The sequence below is a fragment of the Schistocerca cancellata genome, chromosome 9 (genome assembly GCF_023864275.1).
Source record: "Schistocerca cancellata isolate TAMUIC-IGC-003103 chromosome 9, iqSchCanc2.1, whole genome shotgun sequence".
In the NCBI taxonomy this organism is placed as follows: Eukaryota; Metazoa; Arthropoda; class Insecta; order Orthoptera; family Acrididae; genus Schistocerca; species Schistocerca cancellata.
In genome coordinates this window covers 126,816,458-126,836,151 of record NC_064634.1, presented here as the reverse complement: position 1 = coordinate 126,836,151, position 19,694 = coordinate 126,816,458, and the positions used below count along the sequence as shown (strand labels likewise).

The following is a 19,694-nucleotide window of genomic DNA, read 5'->3' as shown; positions in this document are numbered from 1 at the left end:
TTGCATTACTTTTTAGAAAATAGCTTAAGAAGAACCTAGATTGGAATTGCTACAAAAGAAATAGGAAGTTCTGTGTGGTATATTGTCCAGAGAAGACAAACAATTACTCTCAACCCACTCCCAACACACACATTTATGTCTTTGGCACATCTGTATTTAATAAACCATGCACATCAAGCTGAGAAAAAATATTACTGCACACTATGTTTATGCTTCTCATACTCATGTAATGCAGTATTAACCTATATGTGAATAAGTACTGCCCTCCAGAAAAATATTTAATTGACAGAAGCAGTAACTATGTGACTTAGTTGTCCTCATTTGAATCCCATTGTTACTGAAATGTGTTAGTCGTTGGTACATGAATTGGATAAAAAGTAGTGGAAACTCTGTTATAATGCATACCAGACTTTATTGACAGATGTTAAATCGATCACTTCTCCCCCACACACATGGAAGGCGTCGTTCACAGTCAGCACATCCTACTCTGTCGATGTCTTGCAAGGACTGCCCTGTGGCGTGGAGGATGTGTTCTATTGTGTTGTAGTGTCTGCCACAAATAGTTTCCTTAATTTTGGTGAACATGGACTCATATACAAGGTGAGTATGGTGGATCTTCCAGTACCTTCCAACCCCAGATCTTGCACAGGGTTTGCACTGTGCATTTCCTTGAAGCATGATGGCGTGCAGTGCGAGAAGGTGCCGTCACTTTCTTCTTAGTGCAGGATGTTATCACAAAAAATAGCAGTAGTAGGCTACATCGACAGTTTGTCTCAGTGGTACAGTATGATGCAGGATTAACCCATCGATATCGTAAGCCACAATAACCATCACTTTGGTTGCAGCTGGTTCATAGCACGTGTTTTGTGGGCAAGGAGAATTGTGCTTACATAGTGAATAGTGTAAGTTTTTTTTAAAAAACTGTCACACAGTCTACATGGATTTGCAATGCAGAGTCATTTCAACTATGACTTATTTGATAAGGATAAATGTGAAATGTGATCATTTCATCTTGGTGCATAAAATTTTCAGATCATTTGATTGATGTATAGGAGACACGTCAAGTCTTACAATAAGAACATTTTAAGACAAATGAAAAGTTTAAATTGTTTTATATACATATCTGAAATACAGCTACAGAAAAATATATTGCAGTTTTCAGTATATAAAGAAATAAATGATTCTGTTGATCGAATTGCAGAACTGTCCTCTATGAATTCTTCAGTAGAGTAATTGCACTTTACGAAGAGTAAAGAGGAAACTTTTCAGCTCCATGTTAAATATATTACTGCCATTTATATTATTCTAAATTTTTGACCCCATATACTCTGATGTTTGTTATAGAATTTAGAACGACTAGTTGGAAGTTTAAAATTGTCTCTGTTGCGATTACTGTAGCTGTGGTGGAACAGAAAGTGTGAAGTGTATGTTGGTTTTTGTAATAAATAATAATAATAATAATAATAATAATAATAAAAACCAACCAACAAAGAGAGAATGGACAGTATTTTTACATACTGTAACAGTGTTAGACAGGATTCCCATTGTTTGGCAACAGACATGTGCCAAATTATTTTCATTTGTTATTTGCCCAGAAGATTATGTCATAACAAATTAACTGAACAAATTAACTGACTCAAACTAGCAGTGATAAACTATATTTCTGGTTGGTGTCCATGTTTGCAGCAAATTGTGCATTCCAACTTAAATTTTTCCCAAGATTTCAAGTTATCTGTATTTCACTCTGTTAGTTTCATATTGCATCATTTCGGTTTTACTTACATCTTGTTTTAGTCCATTTTGATGGAAACAACATTTAAGTTTTTATGAAGCATTTTGAACACTTTCTGGTATTATTTCAGGCACTTTATTTTCAATTAGAATTGATGTATCATCAGCAAAGAAAACTGGACGAATCTCAGTAGCAAATGGTAGGTCATTTGTATATTGGGGGGGGGGGGGGGGGACTGGAAAGAACAGATAGGAACCCAATGTCGAACCTTCTGGGACTCCTTGGGAAACAGGTTTCCAGTTTGAGGAGGGATTTCTTGAATGTGTAGTTAAGATTACTTTTTGTTTCCCCTGTGTTAAATAAGAGTTGAACCATTGTAAAGCAGTGTCCTGATTCTGTAATTCGTGCAGAAGTAAGGAGTGGTTCACTGAATCAAATGCTTTTGTCACGTCACTGTATATTCATGTGCCTTTTTACCTGTACCTAACGAGGAGCATATCTTTTGAGTAAACTAATTAATGGCTTTTACAGTGCTTTTTCACTATTTGAATCCAAACTGGCTTTTATAGTTTTTTTTCCTTTATAGTAAGAAAGTGTTGAATTTGTTTTCCTGCAGTATTTTCAAACATTTTAGAGAAGACCAGTACAAGGGAGAGAGGGTGGTAGTTCCTCATATCTTCTGTTGACCCCTTTTTAAATAATGATTTTACCTCAAAATCTTAAACATGACTGCGATTCAGCAACTGTATATATTTGAAGAGCATGAAATATCAGTCAGCCAGTTGCAAACCAAAGGTTTATTAAGCCTTTGATGTAGGTTTCGATATTTATAAAAATATATTCTTCAGTGGGCCCTAAAAATGTTTATAAATGGTTACAAACTATTTTTACAGACATAACAAAATAATAATTATAGAAAATATTTGTGAGGTATGCGCATCACGTGTTACATCATATGGTCATGAATTACAATAGCTAAAGCTGAGTGGCTCGTGCCATATATAAAATTGATATAAGAACCGAAAATATCACATGCCATGGCTTAAGGTTTTATCTCAGCGTATTTAACTTTATTTGGGAAACATCCCTGCTCTAAAGATTGGTTTATTGTAACTGATAGAGGTAGTGAATTGATGTGATACACATCCTAGTTGTTATAGATGTGGGTATTTCATCCCACCCAGATGAGGTTTTGTTGTTTGAAGACAATATTTCATTTTCCATCTGATTGCATGATTTTTTATTTCGACTTGCTTAAAATGTGAGTTCACTTTGTGTTCAAAGCTTAGGAAATTTGCCTTTTCTTGATGGGCTGCTGTATCTACATCTGATCTTGGCTACATTTAAGAAAAATTGATGGAAACCATTGGACATCTAAACAGGACTTACTATAATTTCCGCTTCAAATCTAATTTTCTGTATCTCTTGAGTTTTGACTTTAGCTCCTAACTCTGACTGAACAACTGATCACACTGCTTTGTCATGTTTCTGTGTTGGAGGATGAATGCATGCCCTTTTTTAGCAGTCGGTTCAACTGTTCAAAATATAGCTTCATAACATTTAACACGGATAACAAAATCAAGATATCTGTATTATTTTAGCCTATTGTGAATAACACAGCCATGCAATATCCGTTTATATTTAAGCCTGCTGCAATCACAATTTTTTTCTTACTTTCTTTTAAAATATTTCTAAGAGACACTGGAATTTAGGTAAGAACACTTTTGTTACAGTGCAGACAGAAATTCTGTAGACTGATATAACCACTCTATTGTATGTATGTATGTGAAATGTTATGGGACTGCTATGGTCATTAGTCCCTAAGCTTACACAATAATTAACCTAAATTATCCTAAGGACACACACACACACACACACACACACACACACACACACACACACACACACACACACTCCCATGCCCGAGGGAGGACGCGAACCTCTGCCGGGACCAGCCGCACAGTCCATGACTGCAGCGCCTTAGACTGCTCGGCTAATCCTGCGCGGCACCACTCTATTCAGATCACATAACTCTACAAAGCAACGCTCAAACACAACATTTTCATTTAAATAATTAAAATTTTCTCTTACTTCATAACATATTGCAGACTCTACAAGACTGCAGATTGGGGTATTTTCTGCTTTTAAGTCTCTCATATTCCACTGCATCACTAGAGAATTTTTGTTGTTTACAGTCATTTGATAGGTGTCCTTTCTTTGATATTTATATTTTTTATTTTCAGTTTGTACCTTTGATCTGTCACTCCCAGTTTCCCTTGTTATTAGGATTTTTACATGTTGATAAACATTTTACTGAAGTTCATAGAGCCTAACCTCTTAAAATGTAAGCCATCTTTTCCCAAACATTTATCATTCAGAAACTTATTTGGGTTGATAAATATTGCCCCAAGCCTGTCTCACTCTTCCCTAATGCCACCATTTATTCTGTTGAGATAAGCGACATGTACCAATCTTCTGTGGAAAATACTTCTACCAGCCTGTGGGCCATGTGCACGAATTTTGCCAATTTAATCAGATTTCATGTTTCACTGACGATTTATACCTCACTGTTGCTGTGGTTTACATTACAGAAGAATGGAATAAAACAATTGTAAGTACCTACTTGTCAGCTTCTGTCTGTACTTCCAGTCATGTATCTATTCATTCATCCCTCCATTGTCATTTGTGACTGCACCTACAAAATACAGTCTTCAAATATGTACCTTTCTTTCCTTGCATTACAGTTGTGCTTGTTAAACAAACTGACTGTACCAGAACAGAGAATTCCACTCAGAACTCTATGCATGAAGAGTGTCTGTATGGATACTGTTGTTGTTAATTGTACTGCAGATTAGGGTATTTTCTGCTTTTAAGTGTCTCATATCCCACTGCATCACTAGAGAATTTTTGTTGTTTACAGTTATTTGATAGGTGTCCTTTCTGTCTGTCTGTCTGTCTGTAAATGTAAATTCATTTGAAATTGGTTTTCATCACTAGCCACAAACAGTATTGGGAAGTAAATATACATGGAAGTAAGTGTAAGAATACCAAGGTATATGAAAAGGGCTTCACAAGCAGTGTGGTTATCTACTGTACACACTATTCTTATTACTCAGTTTTCTAGTGTGAATACTTAATTTACTTCAACTATTTTTCTCCAGAAGATAATTCCGTAGCGCAATAGGGCGTGAAATTATGCAAAATATGGTAGTATTTTGTCATTAGACCTTCTGAATGAGACCTACTTCTAACTACAAAATATGCTACTAATGTAAGCAGAGTTTCTTGATCAGCTTATTACTGTTTTGACTGTACTTTATTATGTTATCAATCTGAGCATAAAGGGATTTTACACGTTGGATCTCATTGGGTGCATGATTAAGAATTGTTATTTTGGTGCAAGACGTCATTATCTGTGTCAAGTTCATTATAAAAGTTTTTGTAAAACTGATCATTCATCAGTTTGCAACAATGTACCAATTGTGAACGTTTTCAGCTATAATCTTAGCTATCGACTTTAAATTTAAACTCTTGGTTGATATTTTTGTCATCAGTAAGGCGTGCAGCTTCTTGACAGCCAACAAGAGATAAGCAAATTAACGCACAAATGGAAAAGAAAGTATTGTTTCTCTACCTTTTGGAACTAAAGGATTGTTTCTTACCACTCCCATCACAGATTATTTTCATACTATGGCCACCATTAGCAGTCAAAACAATAATTTGATGGTCACTGTTTATCATCGTGTGCTAGACAAAAGCTAGTGTGTGTAAGCAATTAATAAATAAGTATGTATTTTCTGTAATTAAAGTTAAGCTTTTTATGCCGTATGGTATTCATTCTGACAGTCATTAATTCACACTGTTTTATTCCCATCTGGATCTCTTAGTAAGTTTTTTTTTCACAGCTGATCTGCACTCGTGCTAGAAGATCATGTTATGATTTTAAAGCAGACCATTCTTACAATGATGGTTCGGTAGGAATTTATAAATAAATCTCATTAGTATCAGTTAAAGAAATTAGTTGCCTTTTCCTTTTGTAATTCTAGAGTACGAGTGAACTGCTCGTTGCCTGTAAGTGCATCATGTGTAGAGTGTCATTTTTCACTCCTGTGACAGTGACTGTAACAGCACAACATAATAATGTGCTATAAAATTCACAGCAGTAGTGTTCTTAAATATGGATTTAATTTTATGGAACATGAGACCGTCTTCTTTTGATTTGTCTAATTTTGTTTACAGAAAAACTATTAATTATTACCCCTTCCATCATACACCCAAGTGCTTCTGAAGGTAAAGGCACAATAATTTCGAACTTCTGTTCCTTAATGTTGTATCTAAATGGGGACTTTCTTTGGGAAGGGTCACATGACTCTCATAAGTAGTAAAATTATTTACCTGTATGTACAATGCAACAGAACACAATACTGTAGAGACAGGTGTAGGACTCATGTGTTTAATCCCTTTATTTCCCTCCCTTAGTCCTTTTGCTTCAGTAAGACACACTCTGTGCTGTTATACATCCTCTTACTGAAACCAGCTGTTGCCTTACATGTTAATAGGTATACATAGGAACTAAATTTGCAGCACTGGGACATTCAATTGCCACGTGGAGTGGCTGCATGGTTAGAGGCACCATGCCACCGACTGCGTGGCCCCTCCCGCCAGAGGTTCGACTCCTCCCTCGGGCATGGGTGTATGTGTTGGTCTTAGCATAGGTTAGTTTAGGTTAGTTAAGTAGTGTGTAAGTCTAGGGACCGATGACCTCTGCAGTTTGGTCATGCGCGCACACACACACACACACACACACACACACACACACACATATTTTGACATTCAATTAGTGAACATATGAGCACGTTTTTTGTGTCACTACCCAAGAAGCGCTTTTTGAAGCCGTTGCTTCTACATCTACATGGATAATCTGCAAATCGCATTCAAGTGCCTGGAGGATTCATCTAACCACCTGAGTTTTTTGAGTTAAGTCAGTTGCCAAAACTAATGCTAAAGTTGAGAAGCTCTGAAATGCATTAAAATAGTGCGAAGCACTGTTGCTACAGTAGCTCTTAAGCGATCATTCACCCATAGGAGCCTGTCCACTACACAAACCTGTCTCTATACTGTTTTCACAATTTTATAAATACACCACATCAGCAGTTTTGCCAGGTTAAAAGCTCGTATTAGGTCTCTGATGGTTACTTGTAGTCATAGTTTTATAAATAACATTTACCGTTAAGTCAGAATTAAACAGTGTCGTTGTAACCAACATTTTTTATAATATCACAGTTGCAATGTTCTGCAGCAATGTTATACACGTAGTCCATATCCTTTAGGACCGACCAGGTGCGTGAAGCAATGCCCTTGGTGGCATCTGCACCCACTGTCCATTACGATGTCGGTCCACCGTACAAGAGAATGCGGCTCGGAGACGCTAAGCCGGACGTGCAGCAACCTCTGCGTATCGACACGAGGGTGAGTCACAGAAAGGCTTACTTATACATTTTCCCTTTAAGTGAGCTTAAGAAACTTCATATACTCCCAAGTAATTATTCTGCAGAAAATTATACTGTGGTTGAAGTGTGTGTAAAATTTCATAAATAGCATAAGTGTTTTGAAGTTACACATTCTGTGTGTCCACATTTAGCTTCTAGCAGAAACATAAAATACAATTAGGATTCCTTGAAAAATATACTGGAATGGGACATCGTGCAAGCTCATGGTATATTCTCTGCAATAATTTGTGTGGTAAAGGTTTTCAATGTGTTTAGGCATTGTTTACAATGATAAAGGAGGAAGAGAATCTGTAAACCGTTAGGTGCAGCAAAATAGCGTGAAAACAAACATTTGGTTAAGAAAAGGCGTGCAGAATAGAAAAAATGTAGAGAAATATGACAAAAAATTAAGTAAACCTACAATTTGCAATAAATAAGAGCATCTGTGTGAATCAAAATGAGATCATAATCATTTGTGTTGGATAGGTGTTACAATAATGAGGACTGCAAGACACCACCCACTTTCTCCCAGTCCTCACCTTCACTTAATTTGTACAGTGTCAGCTTTATAATTTTTTCTCTAGTTTTTCAGTGTAGTGTTGTATTTTACGTGAAGTATACAACGTGATATTGACAGGCTAAATTAATAATTCAATTTCTTGGAAACCTGCCATGACTCCAGGCCTTGTCATTTCATCTAGCTGTAGTACAGTCTCGTTACCCAAATACTATTGATTATGGAAAGGTATGTTGCAAGATTTCAGGATGGGCAAGGAAAATAAATTTTTGTATTAGTTAATTAAATAATGCAAAAAATCCACATATTTTATTGTTGAATAGCCCTTGTTCATGTCCAGCAAATCAATATTTTGAACTACTAAATAAAATTTTGCATGCTATAGTTAAAGATTAAAATTTTTAACTTGTCTCCAATAACACTGGTGTTGAAGAGATGTTAAACTGATGTCCTTGTCATAATTTTTCATTGGTTTCAGTTTCATAGAAAAATCCACACACTAGCACGCATGTGTGCGCACACACACACACACACACACACACACACACACACACACACACACACACACATTTTATATTATTCATTCAGTTGTAGCTAGTGAGGAGGAGGATATCTCTTCATCTTATCAATCGGGATGTGTGAGGCTTAGCAGTGCGTTGTTTACCACATTGGATCTCCACAAAGCTGCAGTATGATGCCTTGTCTTTTTACTTTGAGAAAGATCATGCAATAAATGTAGCCCAACTCTTTACAATGGTCAGTGGTCAATTACATATAATTTTGCAGGTATGTACAGTGGTATAAGTGGGTTCTGCCTGCAAAAAAAATATTGTGAGTGAAGTTAATAGTAAAGAAGTTGTAAATTAGAATGTTGTGCCTCATGCTGAAGTTTTACTGTGTCAGTGAAAATGTAGTAAGCAATAAACATTATCTTTTTGTTGTTTTGTGTGTGATGTGGAGAGAGATGTATATCTGTTGAGAAAAAAATTTGAAAAGATTTGAAATTGTACGTAAACTTTGGTGGAAACCATTAAGTGCTCTCATTCTTAAATACTGGATGAATGTAGTCTGGCTAATTTGTGTGCTGCGACTTAGTCTTTCTTAAGACATATACACAGTTCCCAACTTAAATACTTGATTTATTGTGTTAAACCTGTAGGGTAAGATTATGCATCTTCAAATTTGGCCAGTAATTATATGAAATATTGAAAATTAAATTTTTGTTTCCCCTGAAGACTGTTAGGTAGGCAACCTGTAACTGGGGATCCAAGTGGCTCTTTTTATTCATTAAGTGATGTAATATAGATTGTATCTAAGAAGGGCTGCTGTCAAAGACCTCTCCAAGCAAAATATGTGTTCTTGTAGAGTTGCAGCTTATCATAATAGATATAAACAAACCATGAATTCAATTAACATGGGTTTTCATCATCTTTATGTTTGTACTGTGATCCAGATATTTTTTGTGAGAGAGGGAGGGGGTTGCCTGTTTTTTTTCCCCTCTCCATATGATTGTTTCTTTATTTATGTCATGGTGGAATAATGGGGTAATTAAATTAAGCTATATCATAAACAACCATCTGTGTTACAGCTACTATAATCCTCCACTCCAAGAACAATTTTAATGATTGACTTTAATAGTGTGATTTGCTTCAATGTTGTTGTTGTTGTTGTTGTGGTGGTGGTCTTCAGTCCTGAGACTGGTTTGATGCAGCTCTCCATGCTACTCTATCCTGTGCAAGCTTCTTTGTCTCCCAGTACCTACTGCAGCCTACATCCTTCTGAATCTGCTTAGTGTATTCATCTCTTGGTCTCCCTCTATGATTTTTACCCTCCATGCTGCCCTCCAATACTAAATTGGTGATCCCTCGATGTCTCAGAACATGTCAATAGTGTATCGTTAATTATTTCTGCCTGTCCAGATCTCAGTGACAATTTCTTTCTAATCAAAACGTTAGTGAATTTCTGTCACTAATATGATTTGATTCAAGTAGAACCCATAATGGTTTTATTTCTGTACAACTTCTCAGTTTTTTATTAATCTCTAACAAAAGGCAATGTTAGAATGCCCCACCATGGTGCATATTTCACTTCAAAATAATAATTTGAATGTGACTTAAATAAAAACTTATTTTATGTTGGAACACACTTGATGTACCATCGGCAAGCCACACTTTTGACATGCTCATTGTTTTGATGTGCTTTCTTGTGGCTGTTTTAGGATTGCTAACAATAGCCTCTGCATATACTGTATTGTACCTACAATCTCTGAAGTCACTGTCTATCCACAGCAGTGGTATTTGTTATCTCGTGGTGATCCTCATGGCATTGTCAGTGTGAAAACCTTAGTATTACGTGCTTTTCTGTGTTATGCACATTGTGTCATTGCTTTGTGTTAAACTTATTGTCAGTGTGGATGCTTTGCATAATTTTACTACTACATATTCCATTCTTTTTAAATAAATCAGAGTTTGTAACAGAACTTTCACATTTTAATGGTTCGTAATGTTTTTATCCTCGAAAGAAGGCTATTTTTTGTATAAAAATATTCGGAACAAAGGCCTCGACAAAGATACTGTCAGTGGAGTTTTTACAATGCCCTGAGGCCCATGTGATTTCTAAGCAAATGTTGGAATCTTTAGAAGCTCAAACAGTCGTGCGAATTCTCGGCACGCGATTACTTCCGGCATTTGCTTTAAATGGTTATCGGGAAAGCTTCGATCGGCAGCCCTTTCGCCAGCGGGTGGTCTTCCCTTCATCGCGGGCAGCAGACGAGTGAGCGGCGTCTGCGCCACGGGTACTAACGACGTTGTGGCGGTCGTGAACTCCGCTTTGCCCGTTCGACGAAGGCACGCAAGTGGGACACACACTCACAGAGCCAGGCAGGCCTGTCCGTTGAGTTTGCGGCCAAGTAGTAGGAGTGGGAGGGGACGCCCGAAGGTCAGTGACTCCCCTCTCCTCCCCACCCTCCCCGACTTCCCACGGAGATATGGCAACCGCGCGCAACGCTAGCCGCGCTCTCTCTCTCTCTCTCTCTCTCTCTCTCTCTCTGCCGTGGCTGGAAAAGTTCTTCGTCAAAGCAGAGCTTGTTTCCTTGAACACTTTGCACGTTTTCATCACCCGTCAATGCGTAGGCAGCATTTCAGCTTGCGACAGTTTTGTCATTTTTGTAATATTCTACTCAAGTCACAAGAAAAAACCGTCTTTTGTTTGCGTTTGCGCAGTGATAACAGCCAAGGAAATGTTCTAATTTGTAAACTAGTGTGCAGAAATAACTATCCCATATTGAAACTGGATACAGTGTTTACGATTTCGATCGCAGCCTTGCAGGTTTCAGTCTCCGTGCGCATCTGCCTTGGAGTTGATAATAACATTTGTAACTGAGAATTACTTATCACAGATAAGATTAAACGTGAGGTAAGCGTAAATGACAACCATTTCTAGCGGAATGTGAACGAAGAAAACATTGTGGAAGTCGTTTGAGGCAGCCGCCAGAAGGTGAATTGCGTCTGTTTTGTAATACTTTCGAGAAATTCGATGCGTCAATGATATAAAATAAAATGAAACGTCACTGCTCAATTTCAAGAAGCACAAGCGTCAAAAACCTCTTTTCTTACAACACACAAACTAGTTACCGAGTGGGTAGACCTAAAGCCGATGTTTCGACCGATTTTGCAGCGATTCTCTTCAGCGCGACTAACTTTAGTCGGTCAAAACGTCGGTTTTATAGTTAGTTCCAGTGTTTCATAATGACGCAACCTACCCTAAAAGATTTTATTGCATAGAGGGTTCTGCAGTCTAGTCGTTCTCTTATTTATTTGCCGAGTAACGCCCCTGTTGCACAAGGGACATAGGCGTTAACGTACAACTAGACGACGAAAAAGGTATATCAAGGGATTGTTCAATAACATTTTTCCACGCAAGCGACGTAGACATACCTCCTCCCCTCCCTGCCTCCCCCATCGAGACATTAGTTGCCTTTCATCTGGCTCTTGGCAGGATCCCGAAAAAGATATCTATTCTAGTGGTCGCGTAAATAGGGCGATAGTTTTGTGTGGTCGCGTAAATAGGGCGATAGTTTTGTTTCAGAAATTACTACACAGACATTTCACTGTACAAGAAATGAATTTCTGAAACTTATTCTGATAAATAGCAAATAAAAGAAATAATTCATTCCCATTTAGGACAATTTCTAGGATCTTTAAAGGATTTTAATGACAGTAGAAAGAACTACACCTATTTTATTTTTCCAGCCTCAGTAAAAATGTGTATCAAACTGAGTCGAAAAAATGAAAACACAAATTTTGGTTTTATTTTTATTTTAATAATCGGAACAATTTAATTCTATCATTTACAAATTATTCCACTTTGTATCAGAAAATGTGAAACAGAAGTATAAAAGAATATCTCTTTTTATTATAACATGCTAAACATAAGACATCGTTTAAATGCACTAGTTGTACGTTAAATGCTAAGAAAATTCAAGAATACATAGGCAAATTTTAGAAAATTTTCTATGAAAGTAGTTGAAAATTGATAAATATAGTCAAATTGTTATGTATTTTAATTCAAAAGGAAAACACAAAATTTGTGTGTAGTATGAAAGAAAAATATTCTGTTAATAAAGTCTTGATTAATTTCTACTTTGGATTGGTATACATATTGACAGTTTTTTCCCTTGGATATAAACATGAGATCGAAATTTTTCTAACCTTTAACTTAGCAGTCTCTTGAAAATAGAAATTAAATCCTTTGAGTTAGAGGTATTGCTTTCAGTGGCTGAAATTGACAGTCCAAACAGTCATTCCTGAGTTTTGGAAAACTCTGTTTACCACGTATAACTGAAGTGGTATTGATTTTCTTCTTATGATTGATATTGAGTGAAATTTGAGCACAATTAAATGGAAACTTAGTGAATAAATTGACATTTACACTATCTATGACAAGATTCGATGCTAAAGTTACTGGTGGCTCATAGATACATATTTGCAATTATCCTGCATACGGCTCGTTTGTGCACCCATGTTAATAGGAATGTTTTTGCTTCAGTTATCATAAACTTTCACCCTGTCAGTTTGTGCCATTAATTATGACGCATCGTGTATTCATATTGTGCACTTGGTCATTCCTCTCCCTTTGACAACTGAAATTCTCGCTTCAACTTAAACCAGTTCTAGGCTTACCTACCTAGTAGGCATGTAGGGTTATAGAGACGTCTACATGAAAGTTGACCAGCCTGTGACAAGTAATCATACAGTTTTAATTGTTGTTGTTGTTGCGGTGGTGGTGGTGGTTGTTTTTGTTGTTGTTGTTGTTGTTGTTGTTGTTGTCTACACTATGAAGATTGACATAATGCAGTTCTCCAAGCTTTTCTATACTGTGCAAGTCTCTTCATCTCTGAATAACTACTTCAGTCTGCATCCACTTGAACCTGCTTGCTGTGTTCATCACCTGGTTTTCCGTTCAACTTTTATCCCCCACACTTGTGTCCATAACCAGATTGTCAATTCCTTGATGCCTCAGGATATGCCCTATCAGCAGAGCAGGGGAGACTTTCTTTCCTTTTCATCCCGTCCGGTACATCTACCCTGAGCTGGGGTTCTGGTTGACTTTTCTGAACTGTATCCCTTTCCCCAAACCTCTCCAGTTCTTTTCCTTCACCCCTGTTCCTTCCCCTTCAACTGTTCTGCAGGAGGAGGAGCCACTGGCTCTGAAAGCTTCTGAAAGTTAAATCCTTTTTTGTGTGTGTTCTCCTGCTGTTGTTTGGTGACTAGATTTTTTATCTATCCATTTACATTATATTATCAGTGATTGGATATTTTTGTTGTCTCATTAAACTGATGGTTTGTCGGTATTCATTCCTGTCAGCACCTACCTTCTTTGGAATTGGAATACCACATTCTTGAAGTGAGATGATATTTCATCTGTTGATGTATCTTGCACACCAGATAAAATAGTTTTATCATGGATGACTCTCCAAAGGATACCGACAATTCCTGTGGAAATTTCATGTACTCCAGAGGGATTGTTTTCACTTAGGTCTTTCAGTGGTCCAGCAAATTCTTCTTGCAGTTTCGTGTGTCCCATTTCATGCCGTCCTACTTCATGTTCTCTTTTTATAATATAGCCATCAAGTTCACTTCACTTGTAGAGCTGCTCTATATATTCCTTCCATCTTTCAACTTTCCCTTTTTTACTTATTACTGGCTTGCCATCTGAGCTCTTGATATTCATACAGGCCCTTCCCTTTTCTCCAAAAGTCTTTCTAATTTTTCTGTAGGTGGCATCTATTTTCTTTCCCTAGTTATGCGTGCCTCTACAGCCTTATATTTGTCCTTATGTATTTCTGCTTAGCCATTTTGCACTTTGTTATGTTTAGATGTCTCTATTCCTTTTTCTCTGCTTCTTTTACTGTATTTTTATATTTTGTCCCTTTATCAATTAAATTTCTAATTTGATCCTCAGCTGCCTTTATTACGCACATCAAAGCCACCCATTCACAATCTCTTGTACGCCTTTCCTTGTTTCAGTTAATCTTTATCTAATGCTCCTTCTGAAACTCTTATCAACCTCTGTTCATTTAATTTATCAAAGCCCATGTTCTTAATTTCTGAAAACCTTAATTTCCTACCTTTCTGCAATTTCTTCAGTTTTAATCTGCAGACCAATAAATTATGGTAAGAGCCCTCATCTGCCCTCGGAAATATGTTAAAGTTTAAAATCTGGTCCCCAAATCTTTGTCTTATCGTTATAAATATCATCATATTTTCAATGTCTCCAGGTCTATTCCATTTATACTACCTTGTCACACAATTCTTAAATCAAATGTTAGCAGTGATTACATTATGCTCTGTCTAAATTTCTGCCAGGGGATTCCCCTTTCACTCCTTTCCTCCAGCCAATATTCACCTATTATTTTTACTTCTCTTTCTTATGCTACTATTGAATTCCAGTCCCCCATTTCAATTAAATTTTCATATCCCTTAACTATCCAAATAAATTCTTTTATGTCATTGTATGTACTTTCAATCTCTCTATCATCTGCAGAGTCCGCATATCAACTTGTACTACTGTTGTGGATACTGGCTTTGTGTCTGTTTCCTATTTTCTTATTCATTATTAGACGTACTCTTGTGTTATCCGTATTTGATTTTGTACTTGTAACTCGGTACTCACCTGAGGAAGAGTCTGGTTCTTCCTGCTGCCACACTCCACTATATCTAAGTTCAACATATCGATTTCCCTTTTTAAATTTGCTTGCCTACCTACCTTATTAAAGGAGCTAGCTTGCCACACACTGACCCATACACTACCAATTTTGTTTTTCCTATTGATGACATTCTCCCGAGTAATCTTCGCACAGAGATCCAAAAGGGGAACTATTGTACCTCCAGAATATTTTACCCAATAGGATGCTGTCATCATTCAACTGTACAGTAGACATGCATGCCTGCGGGAAAAATAATGGCTATAGTTCCCCCTGCTTTCAGCCATTCACAGTACTAGCATAGCAATGCCATTTTGGCTAATGTTAAGAGGCGTGGCAACTACTGAAACATCTCTTGTTCCTATTCAAGAACCATAGGTTAGTCTGGCGTCTTATATCCCATATGTATCATGACACTGCTAAAAGGCAACAGAATTTTTTGTTTATTCTTCAGGCAAGTGTCAGCAGTTCTGATACATACTGAAATCCCCATGCCACATTACCATATCATGCTGCCATAGAAGCCAAAATGAAATGAGACAGCCCATTGATAAAGGAAATAATGACATTTCTTTCATATTATATACAGATACCATTGATAGGAAGTGCTGTGTTTTTAAAATAAATTATGGTCAAAACAACTATTGATAATGTGCAGTGCTGTGTGGAAATTCATTTTTGGCAACAGCGAAAATATTACAGCTGTGTCAGACCAAACCAGGTGACTTCTTTAGCTATCCGCATTGGCCATAACACATTTCCACAGCTGTCGAAAACAAATTTCCACATTCCACTCCACATTATCAATGGGTTGCAACATTTTGTTTTGGCTCCTAGAGCGGTGTGCTACACTGTAGAACCGTGTTGAAGCTTGGCCCATCGAGTGGCCCACACATGGTTGCACTGTGCGAGAGCAAAATGTGATAAAGAACAAATACAGATAAAAAACTTTGTTCGTTATTCATCAATAACAGATACAAGTATTTAATTGAAACTTAATCCAATTACACAAATGAAAAAAATTATTAATTGTCTATTAATAAAAAATGTTATAATAGATAAATTCAAGATACAGTGAGATTAATGCTCCAATTCCTTGTCATTTATTAAACAAATGTACTTTTTGTTGCTTGAATCAAATTAGTTTTCAGAACTACTCTTCTTTTTAAACATCTCGTCAGAAAGTTTATTAGCTTTTCAAAGATGTGCCAGTGTGACAAAATAAAGAAAATATGTTCTACACATGCTAAGAAAATATTGTTGTGTTATATCTCCTGAAATCATCTTTATTTTAGGATAATGATGTAAGACTTTCAAATCACAATCTTCTTCAGAAAAAATTGAGAACTAAATTTCCTTTTTATGTCTAAACGTAATATGAAACTCATGACGCGATTCACAAGCTAGTTTAATTTTGGTGCATTTCTGGATGGCAGACAACAAACAAATAGACGTAATTTTTTTTTTTTTTTGCGGTGTTAATTAAAATTTCATGACTACTACTCCTACAGGCTAAGTGTAACACCCAGCTATGTGCTCTTTCTTTGTGCAATATGAGCACATCACAGCAGATGTTTTCACCTGTTTCATCATTTCTGCGTTCTATAAATGTGGTGAAAGTGTTAAATGCTACAGTATTGTGTCGAAAATGGTGGACGGCAGACGACAAGAACATTGTGGTCAGTTTGAAGTCAATAAAAGACAGGACCTCAGCATAAAACTGAGATGGAGATAAATAATTAGGTAAAGGAAGTATGCGAGAGCAAATTATTGTCTCACGTGTGTTGAAAAGGGTAACCACGTCTATCCTTCCGACTGCTACACAAAGTAAAGGACCAATGTGTTAGCAAAAGGTAGGATGATATTCTTCGTAATATCAAAAATAGGCGAAGGCCAGCTGGGCCAGAAGACGCCAACCCACGGGAAATTCACATGGAAGCATATAGCGCGTGCACGGAGGTATGGGAGCCAGATTATTACAAAGTGACTTCAGGTAACTACGCTTCTGTTTGCTGCCTTTATAACAAGTTGAAATTGTGGAGTTTTTCAGCGAAAGTCTCATGATGCACGAGCAGGTAGGTTTGCATTTCACCCATGGGCAGCATAGAATGTGTCCAATGCGACAGCGTCATACAAGCAGCAAACCTTTGAAGAAAACTTCCTATACTTCTTGATCTGACTGCTATTTACAGAGCAGGTATTGTAGTATCGCTGTTACTATCGAGTTTTGCGTTGTACTCTCCTTTTCATTATCTTTGGTTGTGTCCTGCTGCAAGCTTTGGGAACTCGCATCTTTTTATGTAGATCCAATGCAACCTTTAAGATATAATGTTTCATCACCATTGCATACTTTTGTCATAATTATTTACTTAAATCTTCATACAGTTTCTGACCAATATCGGTGCGGGATTCCAGGAATTTATGGTTCAAAAGAAGGAAAATTATTTTCTAATTTTTATCAGAAAATGACCTTTGTTTCCAAGAATAAGAATCTGATAGTAAGTAAATAATTCCATAGTTCCTTGACTAGATTTGGCATTAGTCGTTTACAATTTTATTTTGTAGTAAATGATGTAGGCCTACATATGGTGGAGAGAAAGCGAGGAATGGTACGGAATAGCAGGAGGGCATATCGTACACAGCTGCGCTGAATTTTTGAGAAGTTTAGAAGTAGTAGTAGTAGGACACTGGCGGATTGAAGCTGTCAAAGATGGCTGGATAGCTCAGTGGGTAAGAGCATTGCCTGCAAAAGGCAAGGTTCCGGGTTCAAGTCCCGGTCCGGCATACAGTTCTAATCTGTCGGAAAGTTTTATGACAGCTCTCTTCACTTTTTAAGTTGTCCCATAAGAAATACCAAGTGTCCAGTAAAGGTATACTTACATGAGCCATAAAATTTGCACGATTCCCGACAGTATATTCCGGCAACATTGCGGCCACTGCAAACTAGTGAAAGTGAGATGTTGTGCTGCTGTAACATCACACAGGAAATCATTAGAAAGAACAAGAGAAATCACCCTTAGTGGAGTGTTCTTTTTATGTAAGCAGAATGTTCGAGAAAATGTAACTAGTGAACTTATGCTGGAACCACAAGTATCTGTTTCAGAATTTTAATAGAATGTCGAAACACAATGTTGAATATCCCCTATAATCAATTGATTCTAGAATTGCTAAAACCAATACAGATATGAGTGATTGTTTACCAGTTACAAAAGTTTTATACAGTGCTTCTTTAAATTCCACTATTCCTCTATAAGCTTCATGGCCCCTACCAGAAGTGTGCAGTGTGCAGTGTTCTGGTAGGGCTGAAAGATTTCATTAAGAGAAGTTTGAAATAAGAATATAATTTTTATTTACATTTTATTTTGTTTACCATCACATACAAATGGTTACCGGTACAGTATCAGTTCTTGCTACAATCACATCTCGAGATACTATGAAACTCGTGGTGTCAAATGCAAACCATGTTTATGAAGAGTCACCTGTGCTTATAGTCTTCCTATACAACTTTTTTGCCGGTTTTAAGGCTTCGGAATTTTTTGTATGCCTCATGAAGCGTGATTCCGAGCTCATCGGCGTAAGCTTGCTAACTGTTTTTCAGACAGATTTTTTATACATTATTTTTGACATCCTTAAAGAAGGGTCGCAGTTCTCTCGATTGTTTTCTTCTCCGTCGCTATACACAACAAGCAACTGCAAAAAATATGCCTAACCGAAACAATATTTCATTCAGACACGTGACTGCAGCGCTGTCGGTGAGAGAAGTAGGAAACAGGTGCGAGCGAGAGGGAAGCATTCACAGACAGCGGCAGAGGTAGGTATTGCCCTGCGGTACCCATGAAGGTGTTAAAAAGTGGGGGGGGGGGGGGGGGGGGAGGTGGCATTACGTATCAAACTTGAAGCCAGTGTCCGCCATTTTAACTAGCCCAAAACATTAGGTTCACCGCATTCATACTGCCCGCCATAGTTCACCGCGGTTGCACTTCCGTGGCGTCACTCTTGTGTCGTATTACTAGAGCAAATACGCATTCAAGAATAGAAAAACGTTCGAAATTGCTTTCCTGGCACAATGTTAATCGTGTAGGATCTATAAATTCTAGTATTTAAAACAGTTGCGCGCACCGACAGAAGTAATGAACAAGAAGCACTCGTAAACAATAGTCTGCTAATGTTTTGGGCTACTTAAAATGCCGGCAGGCCCCTGCCACTCCGGCTTCAAAGCAACGCACAGCGTAAGTCTTTACTGCCACCTCCCTCCTTTTCGTACCTCCATGGCAGTGCCAGTTATTCTCCATCCTTGGTGGACGACACTTGCAACCCCTCGGCAGTAGGTCAGCAACTACGTGCAACATCAGCAATATTGCCCATCCGTACCTCTAAATTGTTGTCTATTGCAGCCACATTGCAGCAGTGTTGACAGCAACGCTATTGAAGCCAAGTTAGACCAAAAAATATGCTCCATCTAAACGCACCATAAGATAGAAAAGTGAACTCAGCGAGACAATGAAAACGGAGAAAAAAACATTGAGACACGTACCAACGAGCAAGTTTTCGTCGATAGTAACTTACAAGTGATTAAGGAACGAATAATTCTTTCTATGACTATCCTTACTTCCATAAAAGGAGATTAATTCAGCACTGTAGTACATGACACAGTGCTGAACGATTGCTAAGATAGCAGTTAACTAGATTTTTCTCACACTTGCGTTTTTACTGTATCTTATATTTCTTTTTTTTAGTAATTTCCCCGTCCGT

At 37.4% G+C, this 19,694-nt stretch overlaps 1 protein-coding gene and 1 non-coding gene across 2 annotated transcripts in view; both read left to right on the top strand.

Moving 5' to 3' along the window:
* Positions 1-19,694, top strand: part of LOC126101091 (nuclear receptor corepressor 1) — a 266,318-nt gene that overhangs the window by 14,292 nt on the left and 232,332 nt on the right. The window contains exon 3 of the mRNA XM_049911770.1: positions 7,063-7,201. Coding sequence (XP_049767727.1) covers positions 7,085-7,201 — 117 coding nt within the window. The 5' untranslated portion in view covers positions 7,063-7,084. The remainder of the gene's footprint in view (positions 1-7,062; positions 7,202-19,694) is intronic.
* Positions 17,655-17,730, top strand: Trnal-caa (transfer RNA leucine (anticodon CAA)). Its single transcript has one exon. It is a non-coding gene; the product is annotated as a tRNA-Leu (tRNA).